We start from the raw sequence: 20,030 nt of genomic DNA on the forward strand, positions 1-20,030 counted from the left end.
TTAGTGTTTTGCATTATTTTAGGAGCTCCATAAAGCTTGCCATTTGCAACGATGTGGATGGAACTAGAAGGTGTGATGCTAAGCGAAAAAAGTCAATCAGAGAAAGACAATTATCATATGATCTCACTGATATGAGGAATTTGAGAAACAAGACAGAGGATCATAGGGGAAGGGAGGGAAAAATGAAACAAGGTGAAACTAGAGAGGGAGACAAACCATAAGAGACTCTTAATCTCGGGAAACAAACTGAGGGTTGCTGGGAGGTTGCGGGGAGGGATGGGGTGGCTGGGTGATGGACATTCTGGAGGGTATGTGCTATGGTGAGTGCCATGAATTGTGTAAGACTGAGGAATCACAGACCTGTGCCCCTGAAGCAAATCATACATTATATGTTAATTTAAAAGAAAAAAAAGCAGCAGCTCCATAAAGGCATCCTGCCTCCAGGCCCCTGGGGTTTCTAACAAACAACTTCATACCTAACTAAGCTCTAAAGCCATCACATACCCACAAGATAAATTAAGTGGCGCATTTAGAAGGGATACTTGGAAAGGGGGGCTGCTATCTGGGAGGATTATAATTCTGCTCAATCAAAACAGAACCAAACCGAATCCAGTACTGCAGTCTTAGGGAGCAGGGACAGTATTGGAGGCAGGGTGGCAGGAGGAGTAGGGGAGAATGTGGGCACATTTTCCAGGCATCATATGATCATAAAAGAGAAGGGGGGTGGATCATTTTTCCAGTAATGAGAACGATCCATGATCCAAAGAAAGACCCAAACTATCTATTCCACCAATTTTAAGCTTTTCTTTTTTTTAAACCCAGACTAAAACCAAACTATTTCCTTACTGTGTTTCAAAACCAAACCAATACAGTTTGCATAAGAAACCCCCTAGAGCCATTTACTTAATATTTAACTAAAACTAAATTAAGAGATGCTACTTCAGAGAAACTGGGCAGCACCTCTGCCGCCTAATTCTGCTTCATTCAATGCAAGTTAGCATGGGTTACAATCTGGCCAGTGTTGAACACTTTTCAAGACTCATTAATCTCAGGCAAGAACCAATTTACGAGCAGGGCGATCTTTTGAAGTGAACGGTGGTAGTGGTTTAAACAGAGGATTAGGAGCTAATCACATTTAAAGTCATCTCTGGGCACTAAAATTGACCCTGGACGAGGGGAATGAATTACAGGGACTGGGCAGCCGTTCCCCTCTTTTTCCTTACTCCCCTGTGGGACAGCCAGATGGCAGCCTGCCCACGTCCAGAGACAGGGCTCCATTCTGCCCACTGTGACAGGTTATCACTAAGTTTGCCTCTTAACCAACTGATGGGTCAGCTTTATAAAATATTACTCTAGACTCCACAGCCGTTAGACACTGTCTAGATCATGGGCACAGTGTAAGTGTAAATTTCAGGTTTGCTTTGTACCACAGATATCAGCTAGCTAGTGTTCAGTGATCAGCATGTGAGCCACGTGAAATGCATCATTTCAAACTTCAGCTCTCCAGTGTGAATATGACTGAAAAGACTAGGAACAGAAGGGCCTGGCAAAAAGAAATCTGCTCAGATTCCTTTTATATTCACCAAGCAATTAAGCATTTTCCTTTAAAGTGTTCCTTCGATCCTGTTGAACACAAACAGCGGGCAGCCTAACAATTATTCGGCAATGGATTGGATATGGATGTCAACTGTACTAACACTGATGGGATTCACCGCAAAGAGACAAAATTAGTAAAGCCACATTAGCATTCGGTCTGCAAAAGAGAGGACATGGGTTTGGTTTTTGTTTTTTTAAATGTGATCTGGCCCAGCACTGGCTCTTTTGCTTCTTACTCCACACCATAGCTGAAGCTCTTCTAAGGGTCACACAGCAGACATACAAAGAGGACTCATGACCGTGTTGTGTGTTGCAGGCCTCCGAGGCTCATCTAGCTGAGTCCTTTCATTTGCGAGCTAGGGGCGCTGCCGGCCGGAATCCTCACCTGCCTTGCGCAGGTTTCACTGCAAGGATTACGGTCCAAGTCTTGATAGTCCGACCTGGCCTGTGACTCTGTGCCCCAATTAGCTGTCTATCCCCACCCCAAAATAGCTATTTGGACCAAGTTTGGACTGGCACGAGATAGCTGGAATCATGAGACTTACTGAGCTGGATCTGATGGTCCTGAAAATCTAAAGGAAAAGATAGCTGGGAAGTGACCAACTGGAAACAGGAGGTAAAGCAGCAAGTACATGGGGTCCCAGCTTCATTGAGCAGAGGACCACACTGTCCATAGGAGTCTGGCCCTGTGACATTCTGGCTCTCGGATTCCCTGGAATCTTATGCCAAGTCCCCCTTTTCCTGAGCAACTCTGAGTGGGTCTCTGTTTCTGGAAACCAAACAACACTACCTATAAACATCAGCCTGTTGTTCCTTTCATGGTATTACAGGACCAGGTCCTTCTGACCAGACCTCAGAGCTGAGGATGGAAGTGAAAGGACCGCCCCCCCCACCCCCCACACGCAGGCCTGGCTTCCAATCAGGGACATCAACAGAAGCCATGGATTCTTAGAAGAGAGATGAACTCTGCCTGAAAACGTTCAGAAGCAGCCATCAGAAAAACTGTCAGAATAGTTTGGATAGGGTAATAATTTCTTAAAATAGTCATACTTAAGTAAGAATGGTGGGGAACAGATCTTTTGATGTTAGGAAAAAAATTTGTAAATTTTCTCATATGCAAACTTGCCGTGTTTACAAATGAGAAGAATGTTTACAAGTAGAAGAAAAGGCAAGGAAAAACTCATGACAAATTTTAACTTTACTGGAGTTCAGGCATCAGGAACCAGGTTTTCTAAGGGCCGGTCACTGGAGTAAGCCCAGTATGGCCAGAGAAACTACAAGTCAGAAAGATTAGGTGCCTGAAATTAGGAATCCCAAATTCAAATGCCTGAAAGGGGCCAGGGTGGTCACAAAGGGTAAGACAACAGGGAGTGGTGAGGTCTGTGCCCAAACTGAATACCCAGTAGAAAAGCACTGAAATTCACTTTTTATAAAAGATTTATTTATTTTAGAGGGTGGTGGAGGGGCAGAGGAAGAGAGACAGAGAATCCTCAAACAGACTCCCTGCTAAGCATGGAGCCCAGATGTGGGCCTCGATCCCAGGACCCTGAGATCATGACCTGAGCCAAGATCAAGTCAGACACTTAACCAATGGAGCAACCAGGTGCTGTTCAATTTTAAAGGGCTTTAAGTCACTATTAATGACACCATAAATTTAAATATCATTTCTCAAAGTCTCAAACTTCTAAAAATCTTATTTGTAAAGATACATGGTCTCTGATCCATGGGAAAAAATCAATAGCTCAGTATCATTTTATAACTGATGAAAAATCCATTTAAAAACTAAAGCCTCTCTTAAAGACACACACACACACACACTCAAAAGGCAGACTAACAATTCACAGAGGAGTTCATACAAATGGCTAATAAAAATCTGAAAAATGCTTTCATCTTCACTAAAACTATATGAAATGAAAATTAACTGAGATAACATTTTTTTTCCATTGGTGAAATTAGCAGTGATTAAAAAATGAGAATGCACAAAATTTATGAGGAAACGTCAAAAGGGGTACTCACACACAATGGGGGTGCTGATACCAAACTATTTCTAGGAAAATAATTTAGCAACAGAGCTCAACGATTCTATGAACTCTGTGTGTCAGAAGAAGTTTTGCTCTCTTAGGAATAAACCAAATGTTCCTAGTGGATGTAATTGAATCTCATTTTGGTTTGGTCAGGACAAAGTCAAAGACAAATTTGCGGCTCAACTTTGAATCAGTAAGCTACGTTTCATTTCAGGCTAGTCCTTTATCTCCTAATTTATCCATATTTCCCCTAATTTTGCTTTTCCCATTTTTACTTGCATCTCATTCTGAATTCCAAGGGATATCTTAAGAGAGGCAGTATAGAAATAAATAACATAAGAACAGACAAAAAGGAGCTTCCCAAGGATGAACTGTGGTATCAATATTTGCATTGCTATTTTACTAAATGGAGAATAACTTGACTTAGCAGAAAGTGAGGTTTTGCCTCATGTTACAAAGCCGACCACCATGCAGATTCAATGAAATGGTCTCTCATCTTTTTGAGACACAGCAATACTGTTTTAAAGCCTTTATTTTTTGGTGGGGCTGCCACCACACCAAAGTGGAAGACGAGATGGGACAGTCACTCTGGACAGTGACTCTTCCTAAAGCACGGTCTACCATGTCTTTTCATGAGAATCTAGGTCAATAACCATTCACAGTCATCTCTGCTCCGTGAAATCCAATGGTGGAATCCAATGCCAGGTTAAACACCCTGGTAAGTGACAGAAGAGGGAAATGATAACTTGATTGACATCTTTTAGCTAACTAAAAAGGCTCGCTTGTCTAAATTTTCTGGGATGAAATACCTGGACTTGTCAAGAAACTTACATAAAAGACACTTAGATAGAATACAGAGTTCATAAATGTCAAATGGGCAAACCTGAAACACAATCATAGCAAATACGCAATAGAAGGTAACTTTGGGGGGCACCTGTCTAGCTTAGCTGGTAGAACATGCAATTCTTGATCTTGGGGTTGTAAGTTCGAGCCCCAGGTTGTATGTGGAGATTACTTAAAAATAAAATCTTAAAAAAAAAAAAGAGAAGCTCTTCATGTCATTTAGCTCTGTTCTAAGAACTGACAGCAGCAGCTGCCTCCAGCCCACGAGGCCCTGGAAGCCAGGATCAAGTCCACTCAAGTCAATGTGATCACGGGTGAGTTATTCAGTCTTTCTAGATACCAGTTTCTGATCTGTAAAATGGGCTGGCAAGCACCACCTCTCAGGATCTCAGGCAGGGTTCAAGGAGGTAAAAATACGGAAGGCGTTGTCACACGGAAGGCGTACTACAACTCATGGAAGGCGTGAGTTGTAGTACGACGCTGATGCACTCAATGTAGGCTATGGCTCATTATTATGTGAAGTATTACTATCCCGATCTATAAAATGATGAAAATGATACTCACCCATTGTTATGAAATCAAATAAGATAACCAACACAGATGCCAGTAAAAGCAATAGAAGATGTACTGTGTGTGTGTGTGGGTGGGGGGATAGTCAGGATTGCGACGAGGAAGTACTTACTAGAATCATAAATTCTGCTAAGCTACCTCAGATGGTATCAGTCACCCCCGCAATAACAAATAGCTTTTTAATGCAGTAACACCTGTTGGGATTCCATCCAAGGAAAACCGTGGAATGAACAGAAAATCTCACAAGAGGTTTAGTGCTCCTGAACACAGTTGCCTTTCCAAGCCTCTTGGACGAGAGATGTTTGATGCTAGGAGGCTTCGCACTCTGCCTGTCATTAGCGTGGCTGCATCCTCACTCCCTAAAGACCCATGTCCCTCCTGCCAGAGAGGCTGCCCCAGAGGAAGCTCTTCCCTGGGAGGGCCTCAATGTGCTCCATCTTGCCGTCCCTCCCAACCTCCCCCCCTCCCACCAAACCCACCAGGGACTCCCCTTCCCTTCCTGCCTTCCCCCCAGAGCCAAACCAAGCATCTCTTATTATCTCTGCAACCAGCACAGAGCTCCCTCCTTCCCACCTCCCAACGTACCTTTCCATCTAAGTCTCTTGGGCCGCTTTCCCTCTCTCTCTCTCTCCCCCTCGCCCCTCCTATCTCCTCCACTCCCATCTCTCCCCCTCCATCTCTGCTTGTCCCTGTCCCTCACTGTTCCTGTCTATCTCCTAAAATGGCCTCCACTGTCTGCACAAGGAACTACTAGGAATTCATTGCTTCGAGGAGCCCACTGACCACGCAGGACATGGAACCTCGAGCCTGGTGGCCTGTGGACCTGAGCGCACAACCCATTTTTTAAAAGCAAGGGACAGGTCACCAAAGCACAAGACAATCTCAAAGGTTGCTCTTTTCCTCTCTCAGGTAAAGATCTGATCTGCTCACTCTCTGACGAAAGACTGGTAATTCCACCTCACACAGGAAATCCTTCAGGCACTTTGAAAGGAAGACTCCGCAGTGACACGTAACAACCAAAACGACAATCAGAGAGTCCCCTGACTACCATCTGGTGTAAAGTTTCTCTCCCCTGCTCAGGAAAAACGGCCCACTCTCGGTGGGGGAGACAGCAGGCCTTGAGCCGATGGCACACATGAACAATTATAAAAGGGTTTAACATCATCTGCCTCACTCAACCACCACAGAAGTTGGAAAACTGATATATATTCATATGCACACACATACAGAAAGTAAATGACAGGGAGGAAACTCAAGCACCCAGCCCCTTTGCTGCATTTCAGAAATGCTCCCTGCCCCCATGCGCGCTCCTTGCCTTCCCAGCGGAGCCAGGACGGCCCTGCTCTGCAGGTCTCGGAGGGACAGCAGAAAGAGACATGCACGACTGATGACACCACCTTTCGCCTTTTGCAAGAAGCCTATGCTTTTGCAGAGTCTCAGGTCATACTCTTGCTCATACAGGAGCTTGATTTCAGAAGAGGACTGCTTGGGAGACAGGGATGGGGAAAGGAACCAGTGGCTTGTCGGTTTAGAGAGAAAAGGAGAAAAAAGAAAAGTCAGGAAGAATTTGGGGCCAAATAATCATCATAACCATAAGCCCTGGAGACCTTAGTGGTTAAAGCTCTAGGCTAGAGGCTTCAAACCAATTCTCGTACATGTGGACTTCAAGGATTCTTTGTTCAGCTGACGCATAATGTTTTAAAGATGTACGCCTACATTTAAAAAATGGGAGGCTTCCCACGAAAAACAAATCTAACAGCTCCAGCCCATTTGCTTCAGGGCAGTCACAGGTGGAACTGAGAGGTGGCTGCTCCCCAGTGCCCCTAGTGGCCACACCGTGACTCTCACTGACACCCCCTACTCCCTCTACCACCCCTAACCATCCCCACCACCCTCCCCACCCAGGACTTCACCCCTTGATTTCCCTTCCCCTAAAGGACATATGACGTTATGGTTTCCCTTCCTAAAGGACATGTGACGTTATGGTTTCTGACTGAGGCCCCTTGAACTTGGTCTACAAATGAAAAATAAAGCCCAGAGTGGTGGAGTCATTTGTTTAAGATCACACAGCTTTTCAGAGCAGAGCTGCGCAAGAACCCAGATCCCTTCACACAGCCAAGTGTTCCTGAACCCCCGTTTTCAGCACAGAATCTTGAGTTGTGGAAACAGCCATGCTGGCAGCCTGGTTCTGATGTGCCCCCGCCCAGGGAAGCAGCCTGACCTCTGAACTGGCTGACCATTAAAACTCCTTCGCCTTCACAGACTAGTCACTAAGCATTACCTCGTTCAAGCAGCAACGGGTAGCGTCCTCCCACATGCCAGGCCCCTAGTTCCAAGCTTCTAAGACCACTTGGAATGATCAGTCAACAGCTTCTAGTTTCAGTTTTGGGTCAGATTGTACTAAAACTGGCCTCTTGGGGGGATGCATTGTTATGCCCCTACATGGGTCCTCAGAAATGTCCTTTCTTCTCTGCACCTCTCATCTTTGCTCCTCTGGGTTTATTCCCGCAAACAGAGGTGTGTGCCAATGTACACATATCACAGGTTTGTCTGGTTTTTGCAAACAAAACAAGTTATGTTCATAGCTTTTAAATATTTCCAAAGAAAACCATATAAAAATTTAACTCTAAGTGATTAAAAAAAAAAAAAAAGAACAACAACACATATGCAAAGTACTTGAATTCCAAAGCAGGTGGTTGTTGTAGGTGTCGCTGTGGTTAGTAAGTAATAAGCATACTTACAACCCATATGATGATCAGTCTTCTGGATAAATAAGGATCAATGTTCCAGTGAGTGAATGGAAGAAATGTGATGTAGAAGACTTCTTGGCCCAGAGCAGCAGAAAATCGGAATAGGTAATAGTAGAAATAATTCTTCACAATGTACCTCTGTACATAAGCCTAAAAGACAAAAGTTAGAAGACTCTGAGTTCCTCCAACATGTCACTGTAGGGCAAGTTTTTAAAAACTTCTGTGTAAAACTCATGGGCTTTCAACTGCCAGGGTGTTTCCATGATGTAATTACAGCAGCATTGCTATCCGTGTACTCAACCCTGATATAGAAGAGGTCAGTTCTTCATAAAATTAAGCAGCATCATGACAGGCTATCAGCAGAAGGCACGCAAGCCTCAATCTTGTCTCCTTTGTATATACAGAAGGCAAATGCTGTGAAGACACTTTCTGGGTTTAGGATTATAGTAGGTAGAATAACATAGCCAAATATTTCCCCATCCTAAGGGATCTGTGAATTTGCTGCCTTACATGGCCAAAAGGACTTGGCAGGTGTAATTAACGATGTTGAGATGGACAGATAATCTCTTTGGGCTCAGTGTGACCACAAGGATCCTCGAAAAATGGCAGAGGGAGGCAGGAAGGTCAAGGAGAGGGTGCTCTGAAGATGGGGAGAGGGCCAACGGGCAAGGGAGGCAGGGCACCCCTGGAAGCTGGAAAAAAGAAAGGGAAGATTCTCCCCTTGAGGCTCCGAAAGCTATGAAGCCTCGGTGATGCCTTGGTTTTGTCTGAATATGAACCATTTTGGACCCTGGACCTCCACAGCTGAAAAAGGTACATTTGTGTTGTTTTGAGCCACTGAGTGAGTGGTGGCCTGACAAGAGGACTGCAGCAGTCACGGATAACGAACACGGGGACTTTAGAAACATCACTCACCAGTGAATATTTTAAGTTTACCTTTTATTTTTTTTTTAATTTTTATTTATTTGAGAGAGAGACCCAGTAGAGGGAGAGGGATAAACAGACTCCCCAGTGAGCAGGGAACCAGGCTTGGGGCTTGATCCCAGGACTTGAGCCGATGGCAGATGCTTACTGACTGAGCCACCGAGGCGCCCCTTTTGTTTACCTTTTAAATGGGATTAGTACAGTCAACCCAGTGGAGGGATGGTATAAGAAACACATCAAGAACATTCAGGGTCTGCTAAAATGCAATCCTATTTTCAACCATTCCTTCCCTCCCTCTTATCCTGGCAGCAGGCAGGGGGGAAAAAAAAGACTTAAGGGGGTTAAAACAGGAATATGCAATCTATTTTAAACTATGACAAATGTCCTTAAATTGTGGTAGATTAGTAATGAGTTAACAAACAAAAACATGGTCACTCTGTTAAATCAATCTAAAAAATAGAGTTTTCATGCTGCTTTTTATGGTAGTCATAAACTTTATAAAAATAAAATCAAAGCAAAATGTCAAGGATGAAAATAGGGAGAAGATGCAGACCTATGGCAGGGGCAATGGTGTAAAGGGACTTTTGTAGGTCTGAATTTTGGCTCTGCTTTGTTTTACACCAAGTCTGAGGTGCTCGAATCCTGGGGGAATTCAGAGAATAAGTTGCATATGCATTTATTCTGCAAACATTCATTCTGTGCCTACTGTAACGGAGAACCTGTGCGTGCCAAGGATATTCAGATGAGCCAGGCACAGTGCCTGGCTTCCAGGCGCTCTTGTGGGGGGTGCCAGAGAGTACTGTTTGGGGGAATGAAGTTTTAAAGGACCAATATGGTGTTTGAGGCTTTGGAAAAAAGCCAAGATTACTTTTATATTTAAGGAATTAAAAAAAATGACCTTGGAAATTGCACGAATATAATTGTACTTGACACTGTTGGCTGCCTGCCAAGTATGCATTCCTCTCTCCTAAAAGGTTCCCAATTTTATTCCAACATCTCTACCTCTCTCCCACCCCCCTGAGTCCTGTGACTCAGGGGGAAGTTGACACTGCTCTTAGCTCCAGTCATGAGAAGTTCAAGGCTTTGGCCTCAAGCCAAGAAGTGCATGGCACAACCCAGAAGAAAGTCACTGGTCAGGGGCAATATGTGCTGTTAGCTAAACACTGCATGTCTCTTCAGGGACGAAATTTACTTCTAAGTAAATTCAAGTTAGGATGGCGACAGATCCATCCTAAATAGGGAAGACAATAATGCCCACAATGAATGAAATAAGGAAGCATATAGAGTTTCACCTCTCTGCCAAGATATTAGGGCTGGATTTGCAGAACAAGAACCAATAAAATAAAATTGTGACAAATAAATGACAAGCTCATTCCCCTCTCTGATAGGAGGACTTAATCCAGCGGCTTCTGTTTTATAAGTGTACATCCTACAGGCCCGTCCTTGAGACAAAACCTGTAAAAACCCCTTTGTACATAAAGATTCGTTACTTTAATCCACCACCAACTACCAGTATACCCAGGAATCTGTCCTGCCTTGAAGCTTTACAGGGAGGAATTTCCCAGACTCTGAAAAGGGTCAAACTCCTCCCTTGTGTCGTTTCATGATACCCAAAGGTTATAGGACATTATCAACACTCAGCAATGACCATTTCCCTACCCCAGAGATCTCTACCTGAGACCAAGTTCAGTACCTTAATCCTAGTAAATAATTGAAAGACTGTCAGGGATGACAGCAAATCACTTTCGTGTGACATACTACTAATTAACATCTTTCGACTTGCTTTTTACAATCTCTGAGGAATTCTCTTCTTTGGAGGAGAGTTAGATATTCTTTAAATCTTCTTAGGAACAGAAGCAGCAAAAGTGAAACTAAAAATATCAGCGCATATATAGGACACCCGAAAGAGTTTTTAGATAATATCTCTGAATATGTAATTAAGTAGCAGGAGAGCCAATATCGGTCTCCAAATTCTTGGGAATTAGATGAACCTAAATAAAAGAGTTCTTGTCTTTTCTGAACCAGAATCTACATTTCCCTTGTAGGAAATCTCAGTGTAGGACTTCAGTATATCTTTGGACATAACAAGAATGCCGGTGCCTGTGTTGGTCTCAGTGGGAACAATTAGAGGGAGCAGAAACAGGGAATGGTAGATAAAGCCAATGGCAGAGAGGAGCAGAGTTAGAGCTGGGAGAAAGGAAACCAGGTCCCAGGACTCTCCTCTAGTTCTGGAGAAACAGCCATACGAGGGGGATGACGGGCCAGGCTGTGGGCAGGGTCTCTGGACCACGAACCCAGGAGGCAGGGATTAGCAGTTAAGTTTCCAGACAAAAGATCATAAAGGCATTGGATATTTAGGTGGGTGGAGACCTATGCGTAGAAATCCACTATTTCTCAGCAAGCTTCTCATCTGTCACAAAGCCAAATGAAGATGTTTCTAGTCAACAGGGAGGATAAGACAGAAAGGACCTATATCCATTATCACTAGTGGCAAATGTCCTGGACATTCCTATTTGCATGTTTTGTTTATTGCTTTAGTTTTCGGGAACTTAGAAAACAAAAAGTGTTTCCACAGGTGAAAACAATTTTTCCTTTCAGGGCATAACTTTCTCTAACTCAGGCTCCCAAGATGGGGCTGTTGGGAATGGCCTTTGGGTGGAGAAGAGTGGCTGTGTTTTGCTGCTGCGTGTTCTCAGCAAGGCTGCTTTCAAGGCATAAATAAATCAGAAGGGGAACCACACAGGGTGACTGCACGCTCCTAGGGAAAGGGCACGCAGGTACAGGATTTCTGGACTTGGCTCTCCCCCCCGCCTCACCCGCCCTCCACCCCTGGAGACCTTGAATGGTATTTGGTTTTCCAAATACACTCTGAGGAGTCCTACACAAAAAGGAAATCCGGCCAGGTCAGCACCGCTGGATGGAGTGAGGGCTGACCCACACAGCAGAGGAGCGACCGACCGTGGAGTGGGCTTGGCAGCTGGCCCAGCCTTTGAGCTTTCAGAGGAGGAATACAAGGAATTGCTTTTAGCCGAAACAATACGTGACCTTGGGGAGGTGAATTCGCCCTTCTGCACCTCAGCGGCCTCAGTGGCAGAGGATGGAGTCTGGTTAGCTCAGTTGCTTTTTAATATACAAAAAACAATTACAGGTAGCGAAAGGCCCCTTAAATAAAATGTCATCCCAGAGCCTAGTCTATAAAATAAGACTGAAAGACTGGACTAACTGGTTGAAGGTGAGGGGAAGCCTAGGGAACCCCTAATTTCAGGCCAGGCCACCTTGTACCCCCAAGTCTTTCTCTGGAGTGTCTCCTTGAACACAGGTCGGAGATCAGCTTGAAAACCATTGACCTTCATCTCTGTCAGACCTCTCATACCTTTCTGTAAGTAACCCGGGGCCAGAAGGACACAGACTATGGGTCTGCCGACCTTGAGGTCTTTATTTAAAGGATGTGATAAACTCATGACCAATGTCGTTGCGAGGTCATTTTACTTTTTTTTTTTTTTCCCCCCATATCAGAGCTGTAACCCTATTTTTGAAAGGTCAAGTTTGAGAGTCCTCTACTTCAACAGAGCCCGAAGGGATTCGTGTCTAGGGGCATGCCGTCTACAGCTCTAAGCAGGGCACTTTATTTTTTATTATTTATGTGACAGAGAGAGAGAGAACACATGCAGAGGAGGCAGCAGAGGAAGAAGCAGGCTCTCTGCTGAGCAGGGAGCCCACACGGGGCTCGATCCCAGGACCCGAGGATCATGACCTGAACCCAACGCAGACGCTTAACGACTGAGCCGCCCAGGCACCCCAAGCAGGACACTTCAGATGGAAAGCAGTAGGAAGCTCACCTTCTAGGGCCGAGGGGGGTGACATCTAAATGGGGTACAGCCCGGTTGTACTTAAAAAGAAGTTAAAGGCCCAAAGCTCTTTTATAAAACACATTGAACAGCAGCATTCCCTTCACCGAGGCTTTGCTTTAGGGAAGTTTTACACCCCGACGAGAAAGTAGCCCCTGAACACAGAGCCGGGCAGAGGGGAGGCCACCAGGCCTGGGGTCAGGAACACGGACTCTGGAGCAAAGGACCACCACGCACGGCTGCATAGTCTCACACCAATGCCATGATCTCCCAGGGCCTCAGTTTCCCCTTCTGTAAATGGGAATAATAAGAGCACTTACCCCTTAGGGACACTGGCAGGATTAAATCAGTGTTGCTGATAACACCCGCCAAGCACTCGGCACAAAGAAGTGACTGAGCTGCCGGCCATGACGGGAAGGTAGCAGGAGAGATTTCCCAGAGAACACTTCGCAGTTCTAACGGGCATGCGCATCACCTGGGTCGGGGCCGCGCGTTCTCCCGGGCTCCCAGGTGATCCCTGTGCTGCCAATGTTGTGCAGCTGCGAACCACACTTTGAGTAGTTTTTAAAGACAAAGCCGCGGGTTCTCCCGGGCTCCCAGGTGATCCCTATGCTGCCATGTTGTGCAGCTGCGAACCACAGTGAGGAGTTTTTAAAGACAAAAGTCAAGCTCTCAGATTGGCACATGTAAGAGATGCTCCCCCTGGGGCGCCTGGGTGGCTCAGTGGGTTAAAGCCTCTGCCTTCGGCTTAGGTCATGATCCCAGCGTCCTGGAATCGAGCCCCACATCGGGCTCACTGCTCAGCTGGGAGCCCGCTTCCCCCCCTCTCTCTGCCTGCCTCTCTGCCTACTTGTGATCTCTCTCTGTGTGAAATAAATAAAAAATCTTAAAAGAGATGCTCCCCCTGAAACAGCAGCCAGATTGAATAATCAACTGATTATGAAGAAAGAAAGAAAGAAAAAAAGCAAGCAAGCAGGCAGGCATCTTGGGCTCCTTGCCTTCATTGGAGAAGGGTTTGCATAAATTCCTGGACAACAAATCCAAAATTAGTGAGGGAGTCATGAAGTTTGGAAAACACGCCTCACCTCTCAGGGCATCCGAACAAAGAAAAACGAACCTTATTTCCCTAAAAAGAGCTTTTGCAGCGCTGTCAGAATCCTGCAGGATCCTGGCTTGAAAACTAGGTTTTCTGACCTCTGCAGGCCTGAGAATCTGTCTTTGAGTTCTCTGTTACAAAGGAGATAGCAATTTGCTTTATTTTTTTTTTTAAAGGAAAGATGAAAAACTAAGAGGAAAGTATCCCATATCCTATTAAAGCCGATGGTCTTTGGAAGTTCTAAATTTTTTTAACTCAACTTTGGAAATTCTTTGTCATTTCTCGTTATATCCGCATTCACATGCATTCAACCTGCACACTCGTCCTCATTCATTTCCGAGGGTTGCCACACGGCACCTGCTTGCCCAGGATTATTTTTCAAGGTTGGCTATTTCTTCATGTGCTTGGGATTGTGGGGGAAGAGGGGCACCAGCCTCTGGTGTCCAGATTATTAGCCATTTATGGAGACTGGGGGCTCCTCAGAAAAATACCTTCCATGGTTGGGGCAATGCCTCAAAAGGCAATAGATTCAGGACTAAAACTCCACCTAGTCTTGCTGTCATACCCTGCATATATTCAGCCAGAATTTCTGATCTAGAGCCCAGAGATTGGGAAGGGCAAATTCAAGGAACTCAATGCCTCTTTCAGTAGAATCTATGATTTGCAAGGTTTGTGTCCTGACATCTTGCTCTGAAAGACTAGGCTTGGGTGGACCTGTCCTTACACCCTGGAGGAATATTTATAAAATAAACACTCTCTCAAGCTATCATGAGACACAACTACCTAGCTTGTTAACACACCATGTAAAAACCAAGCAAAGCCCAACATTTCAAAAGAAAACTGAAAATGGCAAATCTTTTCTCCACAGAGGCCATGTCTCTGTAGACGAGTCATTCATTGCTTGCTCTTTAGTGATGGAAAGTTGACAATAAGCAAGATCATTTCAGTCAGCAATGTGAGGAAATTAAAGCGAATAGTGTGATACAAAGTGGTATGTGTGTTTTAGGGGTTGCTCTCCAAGGAGGACCCCTTCGAGCTGAGCCCCGGATGGGGAGGTGAGCTGGTTCCTTCGGGGTCTGAGGGTCAGAGAGATGGCTTACTAAGACCCTGAAACAAGCAACTGGGTCTGTGCGTCGGAACATGGTGGGGTGGGGGGTGGGCAGGAGCGGGGTCAGGCCAAGCCTTGGGGTTTTAGGCTGGCAGGAGCGGTAAATTGCTGAGACAGTTTCATATAAGAGCATGATCTGATCTGCTCTGACAAGACTAAAACAAATTTTGGCTCAGAAACAGTGAGAAGAAGTCCTGCTTTAACTCTTTGGTGTTTTGATTTCTTAAACGTTGTGGGAAAATACCATTCATTAGCCGCCCTGAACTTAAATGGGGGGGGGGTCCCATTGTTTCCACAGTCAGGTAGACTGGTTAGATTCATGTCTGTTTACCAATATGCTCCCATCACTTTTAATTACTTTTATTATTATATTTTTTAAGTCCAGGGAATCAAGACTGTCCAATCCACAGAGACAATTAAATGATGATTACTTAGCAAGCCTAAGAAAGATTGGCAGTGTCCCTTGAAGGGGAAACAGAAGGAACAAGAATGAGCTAGGGTTTCTCCTTTCATCTTTAAGTCCAGATAGAATTACAAGTTGGGTGAGCTCACCGATGTCTGCTCAGGGCTCGGTGATTAAAATTGCAGGATGGTGACACTGAGAGTCAATAAAATGGAAGGGCAGCTTCTTTGAATAAAAGAGCTTGAAAGAGAACTGCCCACAAACCCCTTTCATCGGCTTGGCTGGCATCTGCTGGGACCCCTCAGTCTGTGTCCCAGAATAAGAGAGTGGCTGGAAGGGACTGGATCCGATGTGGTATTTGACAGCAGGGTTCTAGTGGGGTTTGAACTTTGTTTTTTTCCCTCCCGCCGATCCATCGCCTTTCAGCCCATCCTCTGGGCATTTAATGTCTTCTTTTTCTTTTCCTCAAAAGTTGGCTCTCATCTTGGGCACCAGCAGAAGGGGCGGGCCGATAAGTATCACAGATTGTGAAATTCTCTCTCTCTCTCTTTTTTAAGATTTTATTTGTTTATTTGAGAGAGAGAGAGAGAGAGAGAGAGAGAGAGAGTGTGCACAAGCAGGGGGAGCGGCAGAGGGAGAGGGAGAAGCCCGCTCTCCACAGAGCAGGGAGCACCAAGCAGGGCTCGATCCCAGGACCCTGAGATCGTGACCTGAACTGAAGGAAGACGCTTCACCCACTGAGCCCCTCCGGCTCCCCAGATTTTGAAATTGTGACAGTGACCCACCAGGGCAACAATGCCCCACCTGAAGCTAGAAACGGGTCCTACAACTTGAAAGAACGCAGTCTCATCATCACTTCTAGAACCCTGTGCCTGACACACATGATTATCTGCTTCGAAGTAAATTGAAGAATCAGAGAGAGAGAGATAGAGAGAGAGTAGGACAGCGTTTTGCAAAGCTGAGAGAAGTGGGCCTCTACTCGGAGAATTCCCTCCCCAGGCAGTAAGAGCAGCAGAAGTCGCCACAAAGAACAGAAATAACCATTCCCATTTTTAAGGGAGGGGGGAGGGAGAACCAGCTGCCCTTTAAATTTCCAAAATGTGTTAAGAACTTAACTGTTTTTCAAAACATTTTGGATCTGCTAAAACCTGAAACACATTGTACCAAACATTCTTCCACTTAATTGGTAAGCCCTTGCGTATTCAGGGGGATTTTTGGTGCAGATGTTTCTGATTCATTTATATTAACTTATCAAAATGACGTTTGGAAGAGCTGTATGTGCAAGAAGGAGTCTTATAAATTGGAGTTCATTAGTTTTTAATCCAGGAATTTCAGCCCTCCTGCCCTGATGCACACATTTAGAATGTGGACAGGCTGATTTAGTTCTAACAGGCAGCATGAACTCACCCATTCCTAAGTCCCTTCAGAAAACATTTTCTACAGCACTAAAAGGCACCACCAAAATGTAAGAAAATTACTTGGGTCCATGGAAGGTTTTCTTCTTGGTGATCTTTTACTTCTAAAGATTTAAAAATACATTTTAATCAGACAAAAGGAAAATAAAGCCTGACCATTTGGCCACCAAAGTCAAGGGAGTTTTATCCACAGGCTTTCGTGCTCCTTTCTTGTTTCGCTGGGCAAAACAGGGCATGGCATTTTTAACTTGGAGTTTTCTTTGTCCAAGGCTACCGTTGTAGTGCAGGTCTGTGTGTCCATGGAGAAGGAGGAAAGCAAAAAAACCTTGTCTTCGCTGCCCCTCCGCACTTCTTAATTCAAGCCCTCTACTTTTAGAGCTCTCCAGGAATCCAAGATGGTAAAGATAGTACTTTGGAACAATTTTTCTTTCCTGATCCACTTCCACTCCCTGGGGCACTGTCAGTAAGTGGCAGTGGGCACGAGAGGGAGTGGGATGGGAAGGATCCAGGAAGGACAGATGGACCTGGAGAGCATGCTTCCCCAGAGGCTGGCTCCCTCCACACTCTCCCTAAGCCTTGCGTGTGTGGGAGGGGAAATGCTGGGGAAGTTCCATCAATTTCCACCATGTTTTCAAACTGCAGTTCCCTCTGGAAGGTTCTCTCTGAGCCAGTTTAAAGCCACTGGTCACAAAAATAAACTTAGGAAAAGCTTTGAAATTGTGTGCACACCCATGAAAGGACATGAAGAAGAAAGCCACGCTGGGTCGGAACAATGGTCCTTCCCACCCAGCTTGTCCCTGGCACATTCTGGTTTCTTTGTACCTTTGGAAGGCTGTTCTTTTTTTTTTGTTTTGTTTTGTTTTCATCTTGTTTCACTTTTAATATTTTTGAGTTAAAGTTCTGGGCTTTTTTTTTTTTTAAATATATCACTTATTTTTTGTGTTTTTTTCCCTGATTATCTGATTATCACTTATGTTTTTTTTCTGATTAACACATTTTACCGGAGAACATTTGGGAGTCCAAAAACTACATAAAAATAAAGTAAAAATGACCCCTTGTCCCACCCTTGAGACTCAATCCCTTTGGATATCTCCACTGGTCTTTTTCTTACGTGTAAATGAGATCATGTGGTGACATGTATTCTAACAAAATTGAGATTCTGCTCTTAAATTTTTTTTGAGGATTTTATTTATTTATTTGTCAGAGAGAGAGAGCACAGGAGCAGGCAACGGGAGCAGCAGGCAGAGGGAGAAGCAGGCTCCCCACTGAGCAGGGAGCCTGATATAGGGCTCCAATCCAGGACCCTGGGATCATGACCTGAGACCAAGGTAGATGCTTCACCAACTGAGCCACCCAGGCCTCCCTTAAATTTTTAAGTATTATTTATTGCATTGTATTTCCTTAGGTCCCTAAATATTATTTAAGATCACGATTTTGGCTGTCAACTTTTTAACTTTTATTTATTTATTTGACAGAGAAAGAGAGATCACAAGTAGGCAGAGAAGCAGGCAGAGAGAGAGGGAAGCAGGCTCCCTGCTGAGCAGAGAATCCAATGCAGGGCTCGATCCCAGGACACTGAGATCATGACCTGAGCTGAAGGCAGAGGCTTAACCCAATGAGCCACCCAGGTGCCCCAGGCTGTCAACTTTTTACAAGTGCTGCCTTCACTGTGTTCTAGTTTCTCACTCATCTGTTTGCATGGCAGATCCCGACGCAGAATGATGCAGGAAACAAGTCTGAAGGTTGGCCTATGTGCGTGTGAGCAGGAATCTCACCAGCCACCAGCTGTATGGAGTTCCCTGCCCACTTCTGCTGGGGCACCTGGGGGCACCATTCCAGGAGCCTCTCTCTTCATCCACACCTATGGATAAACATCCACACCTATGACATTCCCTGCAACCCCCTTGTTTATATTTTTTGGTAATACTGTTTGCTTGTTTTGTTTTCCCAAGGACTTAAGTTCTCTTTGCCAGATTATGCAAAAGTTGCAGGGATGCCCTTTAAGGCCGTCCAAGGGCCACAAAGTGCACTGCTGAAGAAATAGAGAATGAGGGGTACATGGGTGGCTCCGGTTGGTTAAGCATTTGCCTTCAGCTCGGGTCATGATCACCTGTCTTGGGATAGAGGCCTGCGTCTGGCTCCTTGCTCCAAGGGGAGCCTGCTACTCCCCCACTTCTGTCGCTGCTCCCCCTGCTTGTGCTCTCTCTCTCTCTCTCAAACAAATAAAATCTTAAAAAAAAAAAAAAAAAAGAAAGAAAGAAAAGAAAAGAAAGAAAAAATGACCTGGAGATGAGCATGAGCCATGACAGTCCCTATGCTGAGGAAGAGAAACAGTCCCATAAACCATCATGCAAGAGGTAAACCCAGGCCTTCCTGGCTCAGAAAGTCCTAGGGTTTGCACGCAACCCAGAGCCCTCGTTCATCAGCTCCAGCCACCTCTGGTTGAGGTAAATGGATCTAAATGCAACCTAAGAGGGGCTGGGTGTTAGCCAGTCTTGGGTCCAATGACAGATCTGCTGGGACCGCTCTGGGGAGGTTTGAACTTTCTCACCTGTGCAGGAAGTATGGTCTCACCTGTGCAGTAGGTGTGTTCTCACCTGTGTGGTGCGTTTAACACCAGCTCCCTTGCAAAGATGTTTGGAAGAGGAAAGGAAGTCCCTTCTATAAACCACATCATAGCACATCAGACACTCAGTATATGTTCAGTAAATGGTAGTTGTATTTGCATTGCTTTTTTAACAGTATAACTAACAAGAAATTGTCAGAAGTATCCAATTACAGTGGAATACAAGGAGGGAAAGAAGTAAGATGAATTAAAAAAACAAAGATATCAGGGGCTCCTGGGTGACTTGGTTGATTAGTGTGCTGACTCTAGATCTCAGCCCAGGTCTTGATCTCAGCGTCATGAGTTCAAGTCCTGTGTTGGACCCCATGTTGGGCATGGAGCCTACTTAAACACAATAATGAATAAATACAATAAATTCAAAAAAATCATAGAGGAGGCAAGTAAGATGTCCCAGAAGGATGACAGACAACAAAGGGAAGGCAGGCCTTCAGCTGAAGGGGAAAGTATGAGGAGAGCTAAAGGGGTGGCCAAACACAATGTCCCCGAGCGGGACACGTCCAGTAAGCCAGAGTGTAAGGTATTTACAAGGTGAACTGATGGTAGCTGGGCCAGAGGAAGACCAGAGCCAGACAGAGGAGTCCTAAGAACGTGACAAGGAGGTTGGGTGACGGGGCCCCAGAGAGACAGCCAGAAAGTGACCCATCAGGGATGTGCCTAAATGGCCACCATATGCTTGCATATGTCCTGTCCTTTCTTATCAGTTCCCATCTCTTGCAGCTGCAGAATGTCCAAGGGTTATTCACAGACAGGCCGCCACAGGTTCACCAAACCCCATCCCATTCTGTGCTCTTAGAGGGCATTACACCTGGCCTCTCTCTGCCCCTGCT

General features: G+C 45.1%; 1 protein-coding gene across 1 annotated transcript in view; it reads right to left on the reverse strand.

Annotated features, from left to right (window-relative positions):
* Nucleotides 1-20,030, reverse strand: part of SGPP2 (sphingosine-1-phosphate phosphatase 2) — a gene marked incomplete at its 5' end in the record, with an annotated part of 109,876 nt that overhangs the window by 57,423 nt on the left and 32,423 nt on the right. Inside the window, one exon of the mRNA XM_080799644.1 lies at nt 7,775-7,933. Coding sequence (XP_080655770.1) covers nt 7,775-7,933 — 159 coding nt within the window. The remainder of the gene's footprint in view (nt 1-7,774; nt 7,934-20,030) is intronic.

The sequence above is a fragment of the Martes martes genome (assembly GCF_963455335.1).
Source record: "Martes martes genome assembly, chromosome: 3".
Classification (NCBI taxonomy): domain Eukaryota; kingdom Metazoa; phylum Chordata; class Mammalia; order Carnivora; family Mustelidae; genus Martes; species Martes martes.